The sequence below is a fragment of the Alosa alosa genome, chromosome 12 (genome assembly GCF_017589495.1).
Source record: "Alosa alosa isolate M-15738 ecotype Scorff River chromosome 12, AALO_Geno_1.1, whole genome shotgun sequence".
In the NCBI taxonomy this organism is placed as follows: domain Eukaryota; kingdom Metazoa; phylum Chordata; class Actinopteri; order Clupeiformes; family Clupeidae; genus Alosa; species Alosa alosa.
The window spans coordinates 16,161,954-16,179,390 of record NC_063200.1 but is presented as its reverse complement, the minus strand read 5'-3'; the positions used below and the strand labels follow the sequence as shown (position 1 = coordinate 16,179,390).

The window sequence follows — 17,437 nt, the reverse complement described above, 5'->3', positions numbered from 1 at the left end:
ACAGACAGATGGACCAGATGACATGCTGGACCCAGTAGATTCACTGAATAAACTGGGCAACTTAGAACTGCGTTTTGCAGTTACAGACTGATGCAAAAACTTGAAAACAGATAGGAAGGAAACATGCAGGCAGACAGAAGTTACTGGTGAGACAGGCTGCAAAACTGGTGAGACACAGACAGAGAAATTGACCACAATAAGGACGGACAAGCAGGGAGACAGTGAGGCTGTTTGATCACTGGGGGAAATTGGACGGTAGGAAGAGAGACAGACAGGTGGATGGATAGAATAAGGAGAGATGAACAGAAGCACAGAGAGAGGAAGAGAGGAGAGATAAACAGCACAGAGAAGGAGATGAACAGAAACACAGAAAGAGAGGAGGAGATGGAGACTTACGCAGCCGTCCGAGGCTGCCACTGTTCCGGCCATGCAGGTCCTCAGTGGAGCGATGGAGACCTGATGCCGTCCTAGGACTACGTCCTGATTTACCATCAGAAGAGAGGGGAAAACAGAGATACGGAGAGAGAGAGAGAGAGAGAGAGGAAATGACAGAGGCAGATAAAAGGACAGAAAGAGACAAGTAGAGAGAGAGAGAGAAAGAGGACCCAACCGGGAAAAGGGGGAGATAGAAAGATTACAAGTGATTACAAAAGCAGAAGAGTAAGAGTCAGAGAAGTTCATTAGGAAGTGATTTGAAGAGAGTGTTAAAGAATGTGTAGACTGATGCTTAGAGGAGAAATCCGACGAGTTTTCACATAGATCTCCGTTTCTCGAGGTCTCCGAAAAGGTTGGTAAAAAAACAAAAAAAACAATCGGTAACTAACAATTGGTAAGTGACGTAGCCAGGCAGCTACAGCACTACACTTTGGGGGCATATCCGTGAGCTCCCTCAGTAGCTGCCTGCTCACTGGATTTCTCCTTGAAGGATCTCTGAAACAGCTTTAAATTAGTCTACAGAAATATATATATATATATAATCCTTTATTAGTATACTCCCAAGAATAGTGTACAGGTTTGTGTGTGTGCGTGTGTGTGTGTGTGTGTATGTGTGTGTGTGTGTGCTGCAGGTGTGTGTGTGTGTGTGTATGTGTGTGCGTGTGTGTGTGTGTGTGTATGTGTGTGTGTGTGTGTGTGTGTGTGTGTAACTCACTGGCTGGAGTGGGGCTGGAGGTCTTGCTGATGTCGGCCAGTGAGCGGTGAATGGGCTTTTTGGTCTGGTGCCGATGTTTCCTCAGCAGCACAAAGCTGATCTGTTCCCTCAGCTCCTCACCGATCAGCCCGTCCTGGACCTGACGCTCCACTATGTCGTCTGAGTCAACACAGAGTTCACAGGGTCGAGAGTCAAAGGTCAAGCTCAGGTCAGCAGACATGCAGGTTTCTACATCCACCTGTTTCTACACACACACACACACACACACACACACACACACACACACACACACACACACACACACCACACACACCAACATCCACACATTTCACACACACACACACACACACACACATACACACCCATCTGTTTCTACACACGCACACCAACATCCATACGCTTCTAGAAGCACGCCAACACACATATTTCCCCACAGATTATGCAACATGCTTTTGGATTATGGATTGGAAGAGTAGCAAATCTCCTATGGTGAAATCTTGAGGTTTCTTTGGAGGCTCTTTGCCTTAAAGCAGACATCTGGAGTTTCATTTACAGTTACGCTATATTTATAACTAATAAAAATAAATAAAATGTTTTTTTTATCTGTAGGCCTGTGTTTAGCATATAAAGATAACAATACATGTATGAATATTATGTTAAATCTAAAAAATGTATTATGTTATTGTGCGCTGGACTGACCGATGATCTGGGGCAAGGAGTATCCCTCCAGGTCGAGCAGAATGCTGCCAGTCTGTAGGCAGGTGCGCAGCTCGAACAAGCTGTGCAGAGTCAGAGTGGACACGTGGGGCTTGCTCCACCTCTCACCACCCTTCTCCACCTTCTCCTCAAACTTCACCCACCTGGTGGGACACACACAGGTGCACACGCACACGCACACGCACACACACACAGGTACACGCACACACACACAGGTACACAAACACACACAGGCACGTGCACACACACACAAACTCATACACAGATAAGCATGCACACACACACACAAACACACACACACACACACACACACACATACATACAGCATTATAAAGCGATACACTATATGTGTGGTGCAGTGGATGATTGTGTTGCATTTTGTTTGTGCATGTGTGTGTGTGTATGTTTGTATGTGTGTGTGTACACACACGTTACCTGGCAGACTCCTTCCACTCCATCTCTCCCCCCTCGTGCTGCAGTGTGTCCATCTCTGTGAAGATGGTGGGGGTCGGCTCATCATCCTCCCCCAGGAGACAACGCAGGCGCTCGGCGGCCGGGGAAACTGGAGAGGGGGATGGAGGTGTTTACCGACAAAAACTGTAAAAGTGTACACACAACTACAATTTATCCGCAGGTACAGAGACAGACAAATTAGGTTTTTTTCTTCGTAAGAATCTAGTAAAAAGAGTAAGGTTTGCTAAAATATTAGCTCAGTGTTTGTTGAATATAAGTTCCACTTTTTTCTCACAGTTTCCCAGCTTGCATTTTAATAGACCATCATTCTGATAACAATCTGTCCTGTTTCAGCATCCTGACGTTATGTAATCTTGCATTACCAGTGCCTACTGGCACACACCAGATATTCAATAATGTCTGGAAATGTCAGAGCAATGCCCCCCCCTCAAAAATATGACGGCTCAAAACCCATTACAACTGTCTAAGCACAGAGGGCAATGATGACCCCCCTCGGGCATAGGCATTCACACGGTTTTCGAGGGGTCATAGGGGACCACATGTGGAGACAATTTATGGAAGCTTCAGGCTCTCCCCCATACTGTGGACTTCATGGCAGGGCTAGGTCACTGGGCAGTCTGCTCATAAACACTTATACAGTCTATGGTGAACACACTGTGCTCGTATGGTCTGACCTGTCACAACTCACTCACCTTTCATACACAATATACGATGTACTTACGGTGTCTTTAGACGCTGGTTATTATTTCAGTAACAGAGTTATGTTTTGCACAAAATACTTCATAATTGAGTACAGTTTAGTTTAAAAACAGTTTACAGTTTAAAAAAGTACAGTTTAATTTCTATGTTAGTACAGGTTGTGACAAAGTTGTCGCAAAAGTATTTCGAACTTCATTGTCATTATATCATAAGTTTAGTTCAGCAGAGTAGTTTAGGTCAGCACATCCAACCTGTTTTGAGGCCAGGTGCCGGACAAAAGATGCAAATGTCCGCACTCTTGAGTACAGCTCATAGTATTTATAGTGTGTGATTGTAATATGCACACATAAGAGGATGATGCACACAGTACCATTTATGATGGGCCTTCCTTGGAGAAAAGACATGTAGATGCTTCCCTGTTTCCATGGTAAGCTCACACTTGTTTAAGCTGAGCTCAGACATGTTACCTGTTCACGTGGTAAGCTCGCACATAACAAAGGAACTTAGCCCAGTCAGTTTTTCCAAGAACTGAATCTAAATTAGCCCACTGAGGTTAACTCTGTGCTACGATGCCTAACAAACATGTCTATGCATCAGGGCTAGTGTTGCTCCATAGCATGCCAAATGGATTAATGAGAAGCTGTGTAACCGTGTTGTGAATTCACAACACATACAGTATACACTCAGTGTGACACGTTACCAACCCGGTAAAGTTTACTGGCAGAGGAGGTTTTTTTTGTTGTATGAATTCCCCCATGAGGTTCTCTGCAAAGTCATTTGAATTTTTTCATAGTTTTGCATTAACATACAAACTATGCAAAGTGAATCGAAACATTCTAAGTGCTACTGTAGCCTCTGGTGCCTCAGGCGTTTGAATATCTTGCGGTATGTTTGACTGCTGAGTTCCGTGCAGCATGAGAAGTCGTGTTCTGGCCCGTCCCATCTTGGCTTGCGGACCTTGGGCAGATTAAATGCACGTGGGTGTTATTTTTTTCCCTCTCTGATTGCGGGGCACCGTGTAATCCGCACTGATCCCAAAGCAGAGACACCCATGTGGGGCTCTGGTATGCCGTGTATGTGACCCCACAGCTTATTTTTAGACTTTTCAGCCCGTGGGTCACACCTCTTCATCAACTCAATTGATTCATTTGCAACTGTGGATACAGTTCCTACAAAACTACTGAGAAATCGACATACGCTCAATAAACAAATAATCCATGGCTACTATACCCTTTGGATATGCCATATTGAAAACAACACATTGCTTTACAGTCACAAACTATACCATATGTGCCATTTAAGCATCATTCTGAAATACAGTTGCTAAGTCAAAGTGTGAGCAGTACAGACTGAAAGATCACTCCAGTAGTCTTATGCAAAACAGACTCCAAAATGTCCAAACATGTACTTTTCAAAAAGTCCTATCATGTGTATTATCATGAACATCACATTTGTATGCCTTTGTTTTGAATGGTATTCAAGACGGTATTCAGGAACCTCTCACAACCAGATAAGAATATAACTCTTAACTAGATGAAAGTAGCCTCACACATACATGAACATTAACCACAGACTGCTCTAGAAATACCCTCTCCATTTCTCAACCTAATGACGGTTTCTAGGAGATGAGAGGAGGAAGAGGAGGAGGAGAAGGTGCCATGGAAACAGAGGATTCAATTTCTGAGATGGATCCAACTCTGATCTGGATCCGTCACTGATGCCCAGAACTGTCCCTGTGCTACCAGAGTATTTCCAGGGCATTACCATGACATTAGCGTGACGTTACCATGACATTAGCGTTGCGTTACCTCGTTGACTGGCGGGCAGCGTACAACGAGAGGCGAGGCTGGACGACAGCGACAGCAGAGAGTCCTGGAGGCTCATGGGAGTTCCAGGAAGCCTCCCCTCACTTCCCTGATCCTGCTTCATGTCTCACACACACAACACACACACACACACACACACACACACTAGAGCAGAACACACACACACACACCAGTAACCTCACAGCAGTCCACAGACCACAGTCTTCTCTCTTTGACCCTTTTCCACAATTCTTGTTCAACAAGTCAGTCCCCCGTCAGCAAACTTGTGGTCTTGTTGCTGTTAGTCCGTCTTATATCCATGAAAGTTTTAGCTTTCTGTCCCCCACCATTCCTCGTTGTGCCAGGCCCTCCTATCCCGTGCTGGTTGTGGGTTCGTTCAGACTGACTGCCTTCAGCCCTGCTTGCTGGCTACTTTCAAACTGAGCTGGCCTCCTCGAGAGCTATCGGCCTAATTCCTCTGGGGCTTGATGTAAAAAAAAAGAAAGAACAAAAAAAATCCACGACAGAGTAAAGTAGCTCACACTTGGGAGGGTCCACAAGCACCACTCCAATCCCACTTCTCTGTCCTCCTCCTCCCCGTCCTCCTCTGAGTAAGTCCTTTTGCTCCGAGATGCCACTAGACCTCCTTTACAACAGCTGGTTCTGGAGTAGACCAAGACCATACTTCTATTAGTCCTTAATATGTAGGCACTCTTATCCTCTAGCACAAGTATTGACAGTGAAAACTCCTAGCTATATTCTCCTCTGCACTGTAGTCAAACGTTATTCTAACTATCTGAAGCTGTAGCCCTGTAGTTTAAAAATTAAAAGTCGCTTTGGACAAATGCATCCGCCAAATGAGTAAATGTAAATATCAAATGACCAAGTCCGTTCATAAAGCAAGTGTCTCTCACAGCTCTCTACACCTCTGGTCAAAACAGAAGAAGTGTTTTTGTTTTGTTTTTGTTTTTATTGAAGTCACAGCTGCAGTGTGTTCTTTGACTAACATCGCTTTACCAACTTACTCTTACTTCGCCGATGTGCATACTTATCATCCCAAATGCCAGTCACTGTAGTACCACTTCTCCATTAAAGGAGTTTACATTACATTACATTTGGCTGACGCATTTTTAACCAAAGCGACTAACAACATGGTAACAGTTAAGTTTTAAAGCAATTCTCTCAACAATTTTAGGACAATTTCGGCCTATAAACGGTAGAGCATTATATCCATGAAAGCATAAGCATAAGTGCATCAGTGAGTGCTGTTTTTAAACAGTTGAGTGTCAGTTCAAGACGGCTGGTACAGTAAGTGCTAGCATCAGCAAGACTTGTTGTAAGTGGGGCTATGATAGGAGATCTAAATACATTACAAATATGTTTATGAGACAGATAAGGTATGAGCTACACCAGGCGCGTAACTGAAGCGTTCCGTTTGTGACGCGTAATATCCATTTTAGATGAATGGTCTATTTTTTTCTAACGTACGCCCCACTGTCACGTCTGGTGTAGCTACTTCCATTGATTATAGTGGAAGATAATTGTTGCAGCAGACGCAACGCGAACGGAACGCTTCAGTTACGCGCCTGGTGTAGCTCAGATGGTATCATAATACTATAACGTGCCACAACATAATTCTACTGCCTCACTTTTATTCTTGATGCTGCTGTAATTTGTTGTACACAAATATTACAGTCTGAGGTGTTTGTTAGCTCAATATTATCATAGATAGTCTACTCAATGTTTCCTATAATTTGGAAAATCTACACTAAAAAACTCTTCTTTCTTATACAACTTTGTGAAGATTGCAATTACATTAACAGTAATAAGCTCTAGAATACTTTGATCAACCATCAGGAATGACAAAACATCACTGCCACATAGGTGCCAGGGCTCCTTCTTAGACTTAAACCAATTGCCGAGCCCTTCTACATCAGTGATATAAGTTCATGAGTAGACATACGCTGTCATAGACATTTTACATGAGAATGCAAATACCATAGGGCTGGATGCCATGCTGTGTCCTGCTGGGAGTCTAGACAGGCTCTGGCTCTGGGTGTTTTAGCTTTAGTCCTAACATATCGTCCCTGGCTCCAGGGCCCCAGGGCTGCCAGTGGGTTCTAGCCCAGGGCTGGGGGCCTGGGGCCCGGGGTTAGGGGTTCCTCTGGTTATACTGTAAGCCTCTTAGGGGCTTGAGAATGGCCAAGCATTGGGGAATATGTGTGTGTGTGTGTGTGTGTGTGTGTGTGTGTGGGTGTGTGTGGGTGTGTGTATATGTGTGTGTGTGTGTGTGTGTGTGTGTGTGTGTGGGTGTGGGTGTGTGTGGGTGTGTGTATATGTGTGTGTGTGTGTGTGTGTGTGTGTGTGTGTGTGTGTGTGTGTGTGTGTGTGTGTGTGTGTGTGGAGCATGGCTTACGGGGAGCGATTAATCAGGTCTTGCTCAATCTCATTCCTCAACAGTCAGGCGAGGCTTCACAGAAACACATCGCCATCCATGCATACTCAAACATCCCCATATTGTACACTTTACACGCTAAAACTCTACACACTCATACCCTACACACGTATACTCTATTCACTCTCACACTCTACACGCCAATACTCTTCACAGAAATACTCTTATCCACTCATACTCTACACACCTACTGTATATTCTACACACTTATTTTCTACACACCTATACTCTTCACAAAAATACTCTTATCCACTCATACTCTACACCAGTGGTTCTCAACCTTTTTTCAGTGATGTACCCCCTGTGAAATATTTTTTCAGCCAAGTACCCCCTAACCAGCGCACAAGAATTACCACTATGCTTCAACCACGACTCAATCGTTTCAGTTTTGATAGTGATTGACAGGTGATGGCGGGTGGCATGTGACAGGTTGGATCGAACCATCCTGGTATGGGGGGACTCTGGGTTTTTAGGATAATGAAATTGAATAGCCTACTGAAATATAAAATTCATTTTATGAACTTATATTTTCCTGAAATATTTATTAAATAATTGTTTTTAAAGTATTTTTGCATGGATTCTACTTTTTAAATATATGTATATTTTAAAATCTCACGTACCCCCTGGAGTGCCTTCACGTACCCCCATTTGAGAACCACTGCTCTACACCACTATACTCTATACACTCTCACACTCTATACTTATAGAGTACACTTATATTCTACACACACACTCTACACGCCAAAACTCTACACACTCATACTCTACACACTTATACTCTATACACTCTCACACTCTACACGCCAAAACTCTACACACTTATTTTCTACACACTTATACTCGACACAGAAATGCTCTGGCCACTAATATTCTACACACACCCACTCTACACGGCAATGCTCTATAGACCCATGCTCTACACACACCCATCCTGTACGTATCCACAGTCTACACAACCATACTTCACACACCCATAACTTCAACACCCATACTCTAAACGCCACAAAATATTCATATTCAGATGATCCGCAGGTTCTAAAGACGGCCTTTGGTGATGATCTTGTGAAGTAATATCAAGTTTGTGAGTGTGTGTGTGTGTGTGTGTGCATGTCACGGGCTCACTTGTGGAGTTGACGTCGGACAGCGACTGCTGCGACTGATGATGCGAGGGTCCCTCTGAGCCGTCGTCGGCGTCGTAGTGCTCCTCGCGGCCGTGGTGCTCATGACGACCGTGTCTTCGCTCGCTGCGGCCCTCCTCCCCGTTGTGGCGGTGGCGGTGACGACGGCGTTTGCGTCTGTAGCCCCGCGGAACTGGAACGCCGATGTAGATGGACTGTTGGTCTGAAAGGGGACAGAGAGATGAGTGGACGATGGGATTAAAAATGAGACATCTTTTCACATGAAAGAACAGCTTTGCATCCGTTATAAAGCACATTGAATTACCTTAGTGTGTATGAAATGTGCTATATAGATAAACTTGACTTGACTTAACTATGCACACATGCACATTACATTCGATCCATCAACAATCCAATCCATCAACAGTATATTTGTTCTTATTCAGAGTGCTGCAGAAAGTTCCATTCACATGAATGGGCCTTCCCAACGTTCGTTCTGTTAAATATATTTATACCATGGTCTAGGTTGAAAAGGGTGTCGTTTAAAAAGTGATATACTACACCTATAAAAGTATTATGAAGTTGCTTGACAACGCCTGAGTTAGTCCGCTCAGCTGTGACTTCAGCTCAGCTCAGCTGTCAACATTCCACAGTGTTGCGACTAACAGCTGAAAAAACGAACGATTTTAGCTCTAAAACTCATTTAGTATTAATAATTGATTTCATATTTATTTATTTCGTAAGTGACCATGGTATAAACGGGATAATGTCCTTCGATGCGTCCATTATCAGAAATAAATGGACTTCGAGGAAGCACACCTCCGCGTCGTCCATTTATTTCTGATAATGGACACCTCGTCAGGCATTAACCCTTACATAATCACCGGCAAAGTATATAATCACTGCTGTCAATGGCAACGGGTTTTGTGCTTCTGATTAATGTCTTTCATATCACTCAACTAAATATCTATTGTAATCTATGAAAGCTAGGGTACTGACATATTACTTTCAGTGGCCCTAAATCAACCACACCAATACTGTACAAAGGAACAATAGAGTGTCATATTAATAAATATGAACCGCTTTGCCTGTGAACTGAGCCCAAAATCCCCATAACCAACCCAAATGGAATAAGCTCTAACATAAATTCCACAATTTTCTAATAATTTCCCTATGGGCAATGAGTAGATCTCTCGAGTGGGGTGAGGGCAGGGAGCCGTTTGCAGGGGGAGGGTGGTGTTGGGGGTGGGGGTGGAGGCTCAGACATCAGAGTTGGTTTTCAAAGTAAATCTGGCCCATTGTTTGAGCATGTCAGTCTCGGTAAAGCGCCTTACTGCCCAGGTCTCTGACCTACTTCAGCATGCACGAGCCTCAGGCCAGGCGAAATCGCCTAGGTATGGCCTGAAAATAATCAGTCTGCCGCTGGAACAGACTGCCCCCCTCCCTCCCCTCACTCCACCTCTCCACGGAGAAACTAACCCAGCAGGGCATGCAATAGGAAGGCTGCTGAGCTATGGGTCCAATCCAGCTGGAACAGAGTCACATCATCTCAATGCTCAACCTTCTGAATTCTAAATGACTGGCCTGAAATTCTGCTTCTAAAACTTTCTGTCCAGATTTAGAAAGTTCTAGAATTATTTTTAAAATGCCAATCTCTACAAAACCCAGCCTTATATCTATAAGGCTCTGACAAAACCTACATAAATAAATATTGTATTGTTGTAGGATACTGAATGTGTACTCTGAGCCATGACAAATTGACAGTTCAGAGTTCTCTGGCAGGTGAAAACTTTTGGGTAGAAGTCTAAGCTAAATGTGTGTGTGCAGTGGCTAATTTTGAAACACATGTAGACTTGATGGGGGGGAAAGAGAGGGAAAACCTCAGGGATCACACTATGGGATCACACTAAGAAATCATAACAACAGATCAGACTAACGGATCATCACACTATGGGATCACACTAAGAAATCATAACAACAGATCAGACTAACGGATCATCACACTATGGGATCACACTAAGAAATCATAACAACAGATCAGACTAACGGATCATCACACTAAGGATCACACTAAGAAATCATAACAACAAATCACACTAACGGATCATCACACTAAGGATCACACTAAGAAATCATAACAACAGATCACACTAACGGATCATCACACTATGGGATCACACTAAGAAATCATAACAACAGATCACACTAACGGATCATCACACTAAGGATCACACTAAGAAATCATAACAACAGATCACACTAGCGGATCATCACACTAAGGATCACACTAAGAGATTACACTAACATATTACACTAAAACTCCATTTCCATTGAATGGTATCAGCTCAACTCGTCTCAACTCTTCTCAGTTTTGTTACAAGTTGATCCTTTTCCACTGCAAAAAAGTACCCTCTTTAATGTAGCTGGGTGCCATAGCGACGCAGAAGGAAACTAGCATGGCGTCATTTACGTGGGACACACATTAATAACAATATCAGCAATGGAGGAAATCAAGGGGAGTTTGTTTCTGATTTGTGGCATCTGGTTGTTTGTGTTAATGTTTTAAATGTTTTAAATGATTTAATACATGAGAATTAACCGTTCGTTAATTCATAAGGAGATAGAATGCTTGTTTTTTTTTAACTGCAGAAAGTTATTCATTTGAATTAACGCACCTGTCAATTTTCAGACCTAGACTGTGTTACATTAACATGCTGCTTGTTGTGCTAGCACAGTATGGCTGAGGTTTTTTTTTTTTAAATGACGGTCACGTCACCTTTTGGTATTGCCTCAGCTCACTTTGGAACCTCAATGGAGGTGATACCAAAAATAGTACCAGGTACCAGTCTTTGCTAATGGAAAACCAAAAAAAGCGAGTAGAGTTGAGGCCTGTTGGAAAAGGGCCTTAAGAGATCACACCAAGAGATCACACTAACGGATAAGCGTGAAGCAGAGGATTGTTAAGCAGCACCCAAAGAGAAATCCAGACTAGTGAACTCTAAAGAAAATCACTGGAGTCATACCACTGACTATCAACGGCTCCCTGAATTAATTAATGGGCATATCATAGCCTACCGTATGAACTCACACACACACACACACACACACACACACACACACACACACACACACACACACACACACACACACACACACACACATACGCACACACACACTGCCAGATTGCAAATGGTACAAAACGCAGCTGCTAGACCCTTAACAGGCACTAAGAAGAGAGAGCACATTACACTTGTCCTGGCTAAATTGCACTGGCTACCTGTAAAGCACAGAATAAATCTTACTCTTTTTTTAACGCCTTGAATGGACTAGCTTCTTTTTTATATCTCAGACATGCTATCCCCTCATTCTGCACCTAGATCACCTAGGTCTTCTTTTAAACAGCTCCTCACAGTTCCTCATACAAGACTTAAAACAAGAGGCGACCGGGCCTTCTCTGTAGTTGCCCCAAGGCTCTGGAACTCCCTACCACCACACATCAAGTCCTGTCCCACAGTTGCTAGTTTTAAGTCTCTTCTCTTCTCTCTCACTTTTACTTCCGCCTGAGACTTCCTCTCTCTCGTGCACTTTCCTTGCTCTTTTATGTTATTTTATTACCATTATTACTTTTATGTTTTTCATTTGCATGTTTTACTGATTTTATTCTGTTCTATCTCTATTTTTACAAATGCTTATTTATTTACCGCACTTCCATCTCTTTTTTTTGTGTTTAAATTCATCTTGTATTGCCTCGTTACCTCAACTTATTTTATTTCCATTCTTTTAAAGAAGTATTTTCTCTCATCCTATTATATTTCTGGGCTCCTCTTCTACCTTTGTGTGTACAATTAATTACCTCTCTACCTGTGAAGCACTTTGGGTCAACTCCTGTTGTTTTTAAATGTGCTATACAAATAAATTGACTTGACTTGACTTGACTCACACAAACACATATGCAACTTTCCATCAACCTATACGAGTCCTGTGCATCTGGTGTCTGCCTTATAATCATGCTCCCAGACTGAATATTGACCCTGAATATGTCAAAAGGTCATCAATATACGTCTCAATGTGAATAATTTTAAATGTCAACCCAACCCAGTCTGTACATTTCCGACACACACACACACACACACACACACACACACACACACACACTCACCTTCGTCATCATCATAGTGCCGATGGCCACTTCGCCTGCTCGAATGCCAGTCATGATCCATCCTGAAACAGATCAAAGAGGAAAGTTCATTGAGAGGTCATTGTGATTATGACCTTTCTGCAGCTCACTGAGCCTAGTAGACATATTCCAAACTCAGCCACTTTTTTAATCTGCAGCAAACATTTAGACTTCTACTTCTTGGAAAGTAAAACTTGGTGACAAACATTGACTATCTATGATGTATGGACTATGGAGGTATGATGTGTTTGATATTTGTATTTGTTGTATTTTATTAAAAGATGCATTTCCCCTTGACTGTTTCATCTTCGCACCTCAGCATATAAATTGACCTTCAGGAAACCGTACCAGTTATACTGGTGATCAACAGTAAGGGTGTGAGTTTGACAGCGTATTTTGCTGACAGTGCAGACACACGAAGTGGACACAGTCAGGCCCAAGTTAATTAATAAAAGCTAGATAGATAGATCAGAATTTAAGACTGGTTGCATGTGATTGGTTTATTCGATTTCACTTCACCCGAAAGGTCTCGCCCATTTCTCCGCCTTGACATAGCTTCTCGTTACCTATATCACCACCGAACTTGAGCCCTGAGTGTCGGCTGCAACAATTTACTCTCTCTCTCTTTATTCAAGCGAAACACTCCCACAGTTCACAGGAAGGAACATTTTATATTTATTGGATACCATACTGTAGATGCTCCTTTCCCATTCATTTATATTTACATTTATCTATTTAGCAGATGATTTTCTACATACAATCGACTACATGGCATTCACGCTCATTCATGAGGCTATCACGAGCACACAAGCTTTGATTTTTTTTTTCTGTGGGTTTGTTTCCATTGCCTTGAGTCCGGGTTGACCAGATTGGCCTGCGGAGGCCATGTGATCGGTCCGGGCTGCGTTGTATCGTGTCAGGTCTCACACGGGGCAGCTCGTGGCCCCACTGCATCATGGGATCAATGCCCACACAAGAGGAAAACCCAATGAGGATTTATAATTAGCAGGAAGGTAATTAGGAGCGAGGTGGCAGTGCACCACTGATTCACTCTGTCACCTCTCTCTCTCTCTCTCACACACACACACACACACACACACACGTATGTACACTCTGATTTGAAAGAACAATGAGTGTCAGGAAACACTTGAAAAGTAAGTGATCAATTACAGCTCATTGAAAGGAGCAGGAGCATGGCGGATTCACAGACACATAAAGACATTACCGGAAACTCTTTTAAATCAACAACACCAATACATTACTTGCAGGTCTCCAGAGAGTATTAGATGTTGCATTAATAAGGCCAATTCAAGCTGATATAAGCTGCAGAATTTAGCTCACAGCAAATAAATATGGAATCAGCTGATGTTTCAGCTCTGACGTCTGTTGAAGTTTGGACATAATTTTACATTCTGTTCAGGCTCAGGCTTAAAAAATTTTTTTACACAAATTGTAATTATATACAGTCCGGAATACCTCTGTGTGGTTGTCTTTTGGTAAAAACTATAAGCTAACTTTTACAAACTTAAATAAAATATAAACTTACTGTAAGCTAACTGAACCCCTGTCAATAAACTTCCTAGTGATCCATGTTTCACACCAATAATTCAGTTTTACATTCCCAGTAACTTAATGGATATGAACCCAAGTAAGAAGTTGACTTGGTGTTTATTGATGGACATGAGCCCATGGACGAGGCTCGAACAGGACACCGAGCTAAAGGACTTCCTGTGGCCTACCAGGCCATGTGCGTAATGAGAGTCGCATCAATGCCCTTCACACTGACTGCACAGCAGCCCACAGTCCATCCTCTAATCAGCTATGACAGGGTATTGATCAGCCCCGGAAAAGCTTTCCTGTGTGTGTGTGTGTGTATGGGTAGATGGGTGGGTTGATCGGTTGGTGACTATGTGTGTGTACATATGGTTGTTTGGTGGGTGCTAGGGGCAGGGTTTGTGTGTGTGTGTGTGTGTGTGTGTAAGCCAGTGCGAGAGAGAATCTGTGTACAAGAGTAAGTGAGTGTGATACGAAATATGTCTGTCTGTGTGTCTGTGTGTGTGTGTCTTACTGGACCACATCCAATTCCATAAACTAATTATGTGGCCATCCACTGTCAGTGTACCACGGGCCAGATTGATTAAAGAGTAGAATGTGATATAGAGTGAGGAAAAGATTATGTAAGGGAGGAAATCAGCTCGCAACGCAAAGTTCCCTAAGGTCACACACTCATGCAGGAACCACACAGGTTTTAAGCTCAGTGTACTACGACATAATAAAAACATCCTTATAACCACACCAGAAACTATGTTTATGTTAGTTTAGGGTTCCGCATGGTCCATATTCATCAATTTCAACATATCACATGTTAAACATATCCACTATCAGTATCAACATAAGACACAGAGTACTTGCTTGCACACAACAGATAGACAATACATGGTTCTGTATATTCACTGAAAGTATTAGGATCTCTTGAAAGAAGCTGTTTATCCAGTACAACATAACCAAAACAGTTGGCACCTAATTTTTCACTGCATCTGCTTGCAGTACAGAACGTTCACGATTATCCCAAAATAATTCCCAAAACTGCCCATTACTGACATTTAAAGTATCCAAGAACAAAAAAATCCGCTTATAATACTAGTGTGCTTTCCTGAGCAAATACAAATAAAAGTTTGTTCACAGCATGCTTTGTTTGCCATTTCATCTGCTGGTTAAACCAATCTGGGCAGAGACCACACTAGGTTTTATCCCAGACAGCACACACACACACACAGGGAACTGCATACTGAAAACTTCACATTGAAATAAATGAGAGTCTTACCTGGCCTGAGTGTGTAGGGTGAGGAGGGAACAGAGAGAGGTTGTTGAGGTTGTTGAAGGTTGAAAAGTTTACGTTGAGTAACTCTTGCGCTGTCCCAAAATCCCTAAAAAATGCAGCAACTACATTCAAAACCAGTTCACCGTAATGAGCTAATTCTATTGCTGCGTAGCTGTTATGGACCGAGCCATTCTTTTAGCGCACCCCTTGACACAGTAGAGAAAGTCAAGCGAAAAGTTTTGATGCCGCTTGCATTAACTCACACTCTGATGGACTCTGTGCATATGAGATTGGAGCTCATCGGGAGTCCAACACCCCCACAGTGACAGTCAGTCGTCGCCCGTCACCTCCCCCACCCATCTGCATTGAGAGGACGATCAAATACCCCTGGGGGGGCAGAAAGCAGGAGTCAAACACATGGGGGGTGGCGTGTGTGTGTGTGTGTGTGTGTCATGGTGTGGTGTCAGGGAACGTGACTGGTAGCTTGTGTGAGAAACATCAATGGCTGTTGCATTCTACTGTCAAGGCTGCCAGGTATTGACACTGGGTGCTCGGATCAGATGGCTCTTGGGCGCTGGCTCCTGCTCTGCCAATCCCCTCTGCCCTCGTGGTGCCAACCTGTGCCCGGTGGCCCCTTACGTTCACCACAGCATGCACTGAGCTGGGCATCGCCCCTCAGAGACAGGTGAGACTTCACATGCTAAAAACTGGAGAAGATACCCATAACATATTCAGTTACCGTAACAACAAGTTTATTTCTGGGTCTTTGTACATGTAGTACTTTCCCTTGTTTCATATTGATGCCAATAAGTGGCTTAATGGTTTCAGTGTGCAGAGTAGTCCTTTAGCTCAGCTTACCAGGGTCCGATGGGAATGCATTCTATAGCCGTACGAAACCAATGCTATGCCCTGGACTGCACCACTACTGAGGTAATATGTGGAAACAGTTGATGAAAGAGAGAGGGTGTCAACCAACGATAGACAAAGAAAAGGAGGTTGGATAGAAAGAGTGTTAGGGAGGAAGGTAAAGGTGTGAATGTGTGTGTGTGTGTGAGAGAGAGAGAGGGAGAGAGAGAGAGAGAGAAAGAAAGAGAGAGAGGTACCCAAGTGACAGGCTAGCACTGCCATCCCCAAACCTCCCTGGTTTCCACTGTGAGAGCTCACAGCACATACTAAAACTGGGTGAGATTTGGTCTGGCTTTGGAGGGGGTTTAAAAGGCTGGGAATGGCTTAGGGTAACGAGACTTGCAGAGCTCTCTAGAGTCACCCTAACAAGTGTCAGTCTTATACCCCAATTTCATCATTTTCTCCACACACAATCAAACTTTAACTCACACAAAACAATAAAATCAGACATGATCCTGTCTCTACAGAACGTAAGTGAAGCTGTTTGGTATTCTCAGTGCAGGAATTATGAGTGATTGTACCCACACTCAGGCCAGCTGTTCCCCCATGAAAAAGAATAATATTGATTTTTTTCTGCAATGAAGCATCAATTTGTCGATGAAAGCAGATAAAAAGCACTTTTGGATGAGTTTACATCGGGGTACGATTGTGTAAATATTTGTCATTAACATCAACATTTTTTTTTTTTTTTTTCTCACATTTCTCCCGTGTTCCTCCCTGTAATCCTCAAATGAACAAACAGAGCTGATGTTTGATTAACCCTTAAAGGAGTACCGTCACACTGGTGTGACGGGAATGTTGAGAAATGAACGTTCTAAAGAATATCTGGGTTCATTGAATTCAACATAGAATTTTAGAACCTTCAATTGTTGCGGAACTTAGAATGTTCAAAAATCTACACCTTTAAGGGTTAAATGTTTATCTGGTATAATTGATGTATTAACGTTTTTCATGTGACGTATTCTAGGTTCTATAGCTTTGTTTACATCCAGCTGGTAGGCAAGGGACAAGTTGAACCCATTGAACATCGTTGTCTGCAGCTGCCTCTCAGTAGGCTACATCTCTGTATTTCAGCAATGTCAACATTTCAGGCATCAATAAAGGTGATGATGAAA

General features: G+C 43.0%; 1 protein-coding gene across 1 annotated transcript in view; it reads right to left on the bottom strand.

Moving 5' to 3' along the window:
• The window catches only part of slc4a5b (solute carrier family 4 member 5b), a 40,663-nt gene extending 24,734 nt beyond the window's left edge, over window positions 1–15,929 (bottom strand). The window contains exons 1-7 of the mRNA XM_048259379.1: window positions 15,420–15,929; window positions 12,578–12,639; window positions 8,423–8,641; window positions 2,303–2,429; window positions 1,850–2,010; window positions 1,151–1,309; window positions 397–480 (exon numbers count right to left, since the gene is read on the bottom strand). Of these exons, the coding sequence (XP_048115336.1) occupies window positions 397–480; window positions 1,151–1,309; window positions 1,850–2,010; window positions 2,303–2,429; window positions 8,423–8,641; window positions 12,578–12,638 (811 nt within the window). The 5' untranslated portion in view covers window position 12,639; window positions 15,420–15,929. The remainder of the gene's footprint in view (window positions 1–396; window positions 481–1,150; window positions 1,310–1,849; window positions 2,011–2,302; window positions 2,430–8,422; window positions 8,642–12,577; window positions 12,640–15,419) is intronic.
• Between the last annotated feature and the right edge of the window lie 1,508 nt (window positions 15,930–17,437).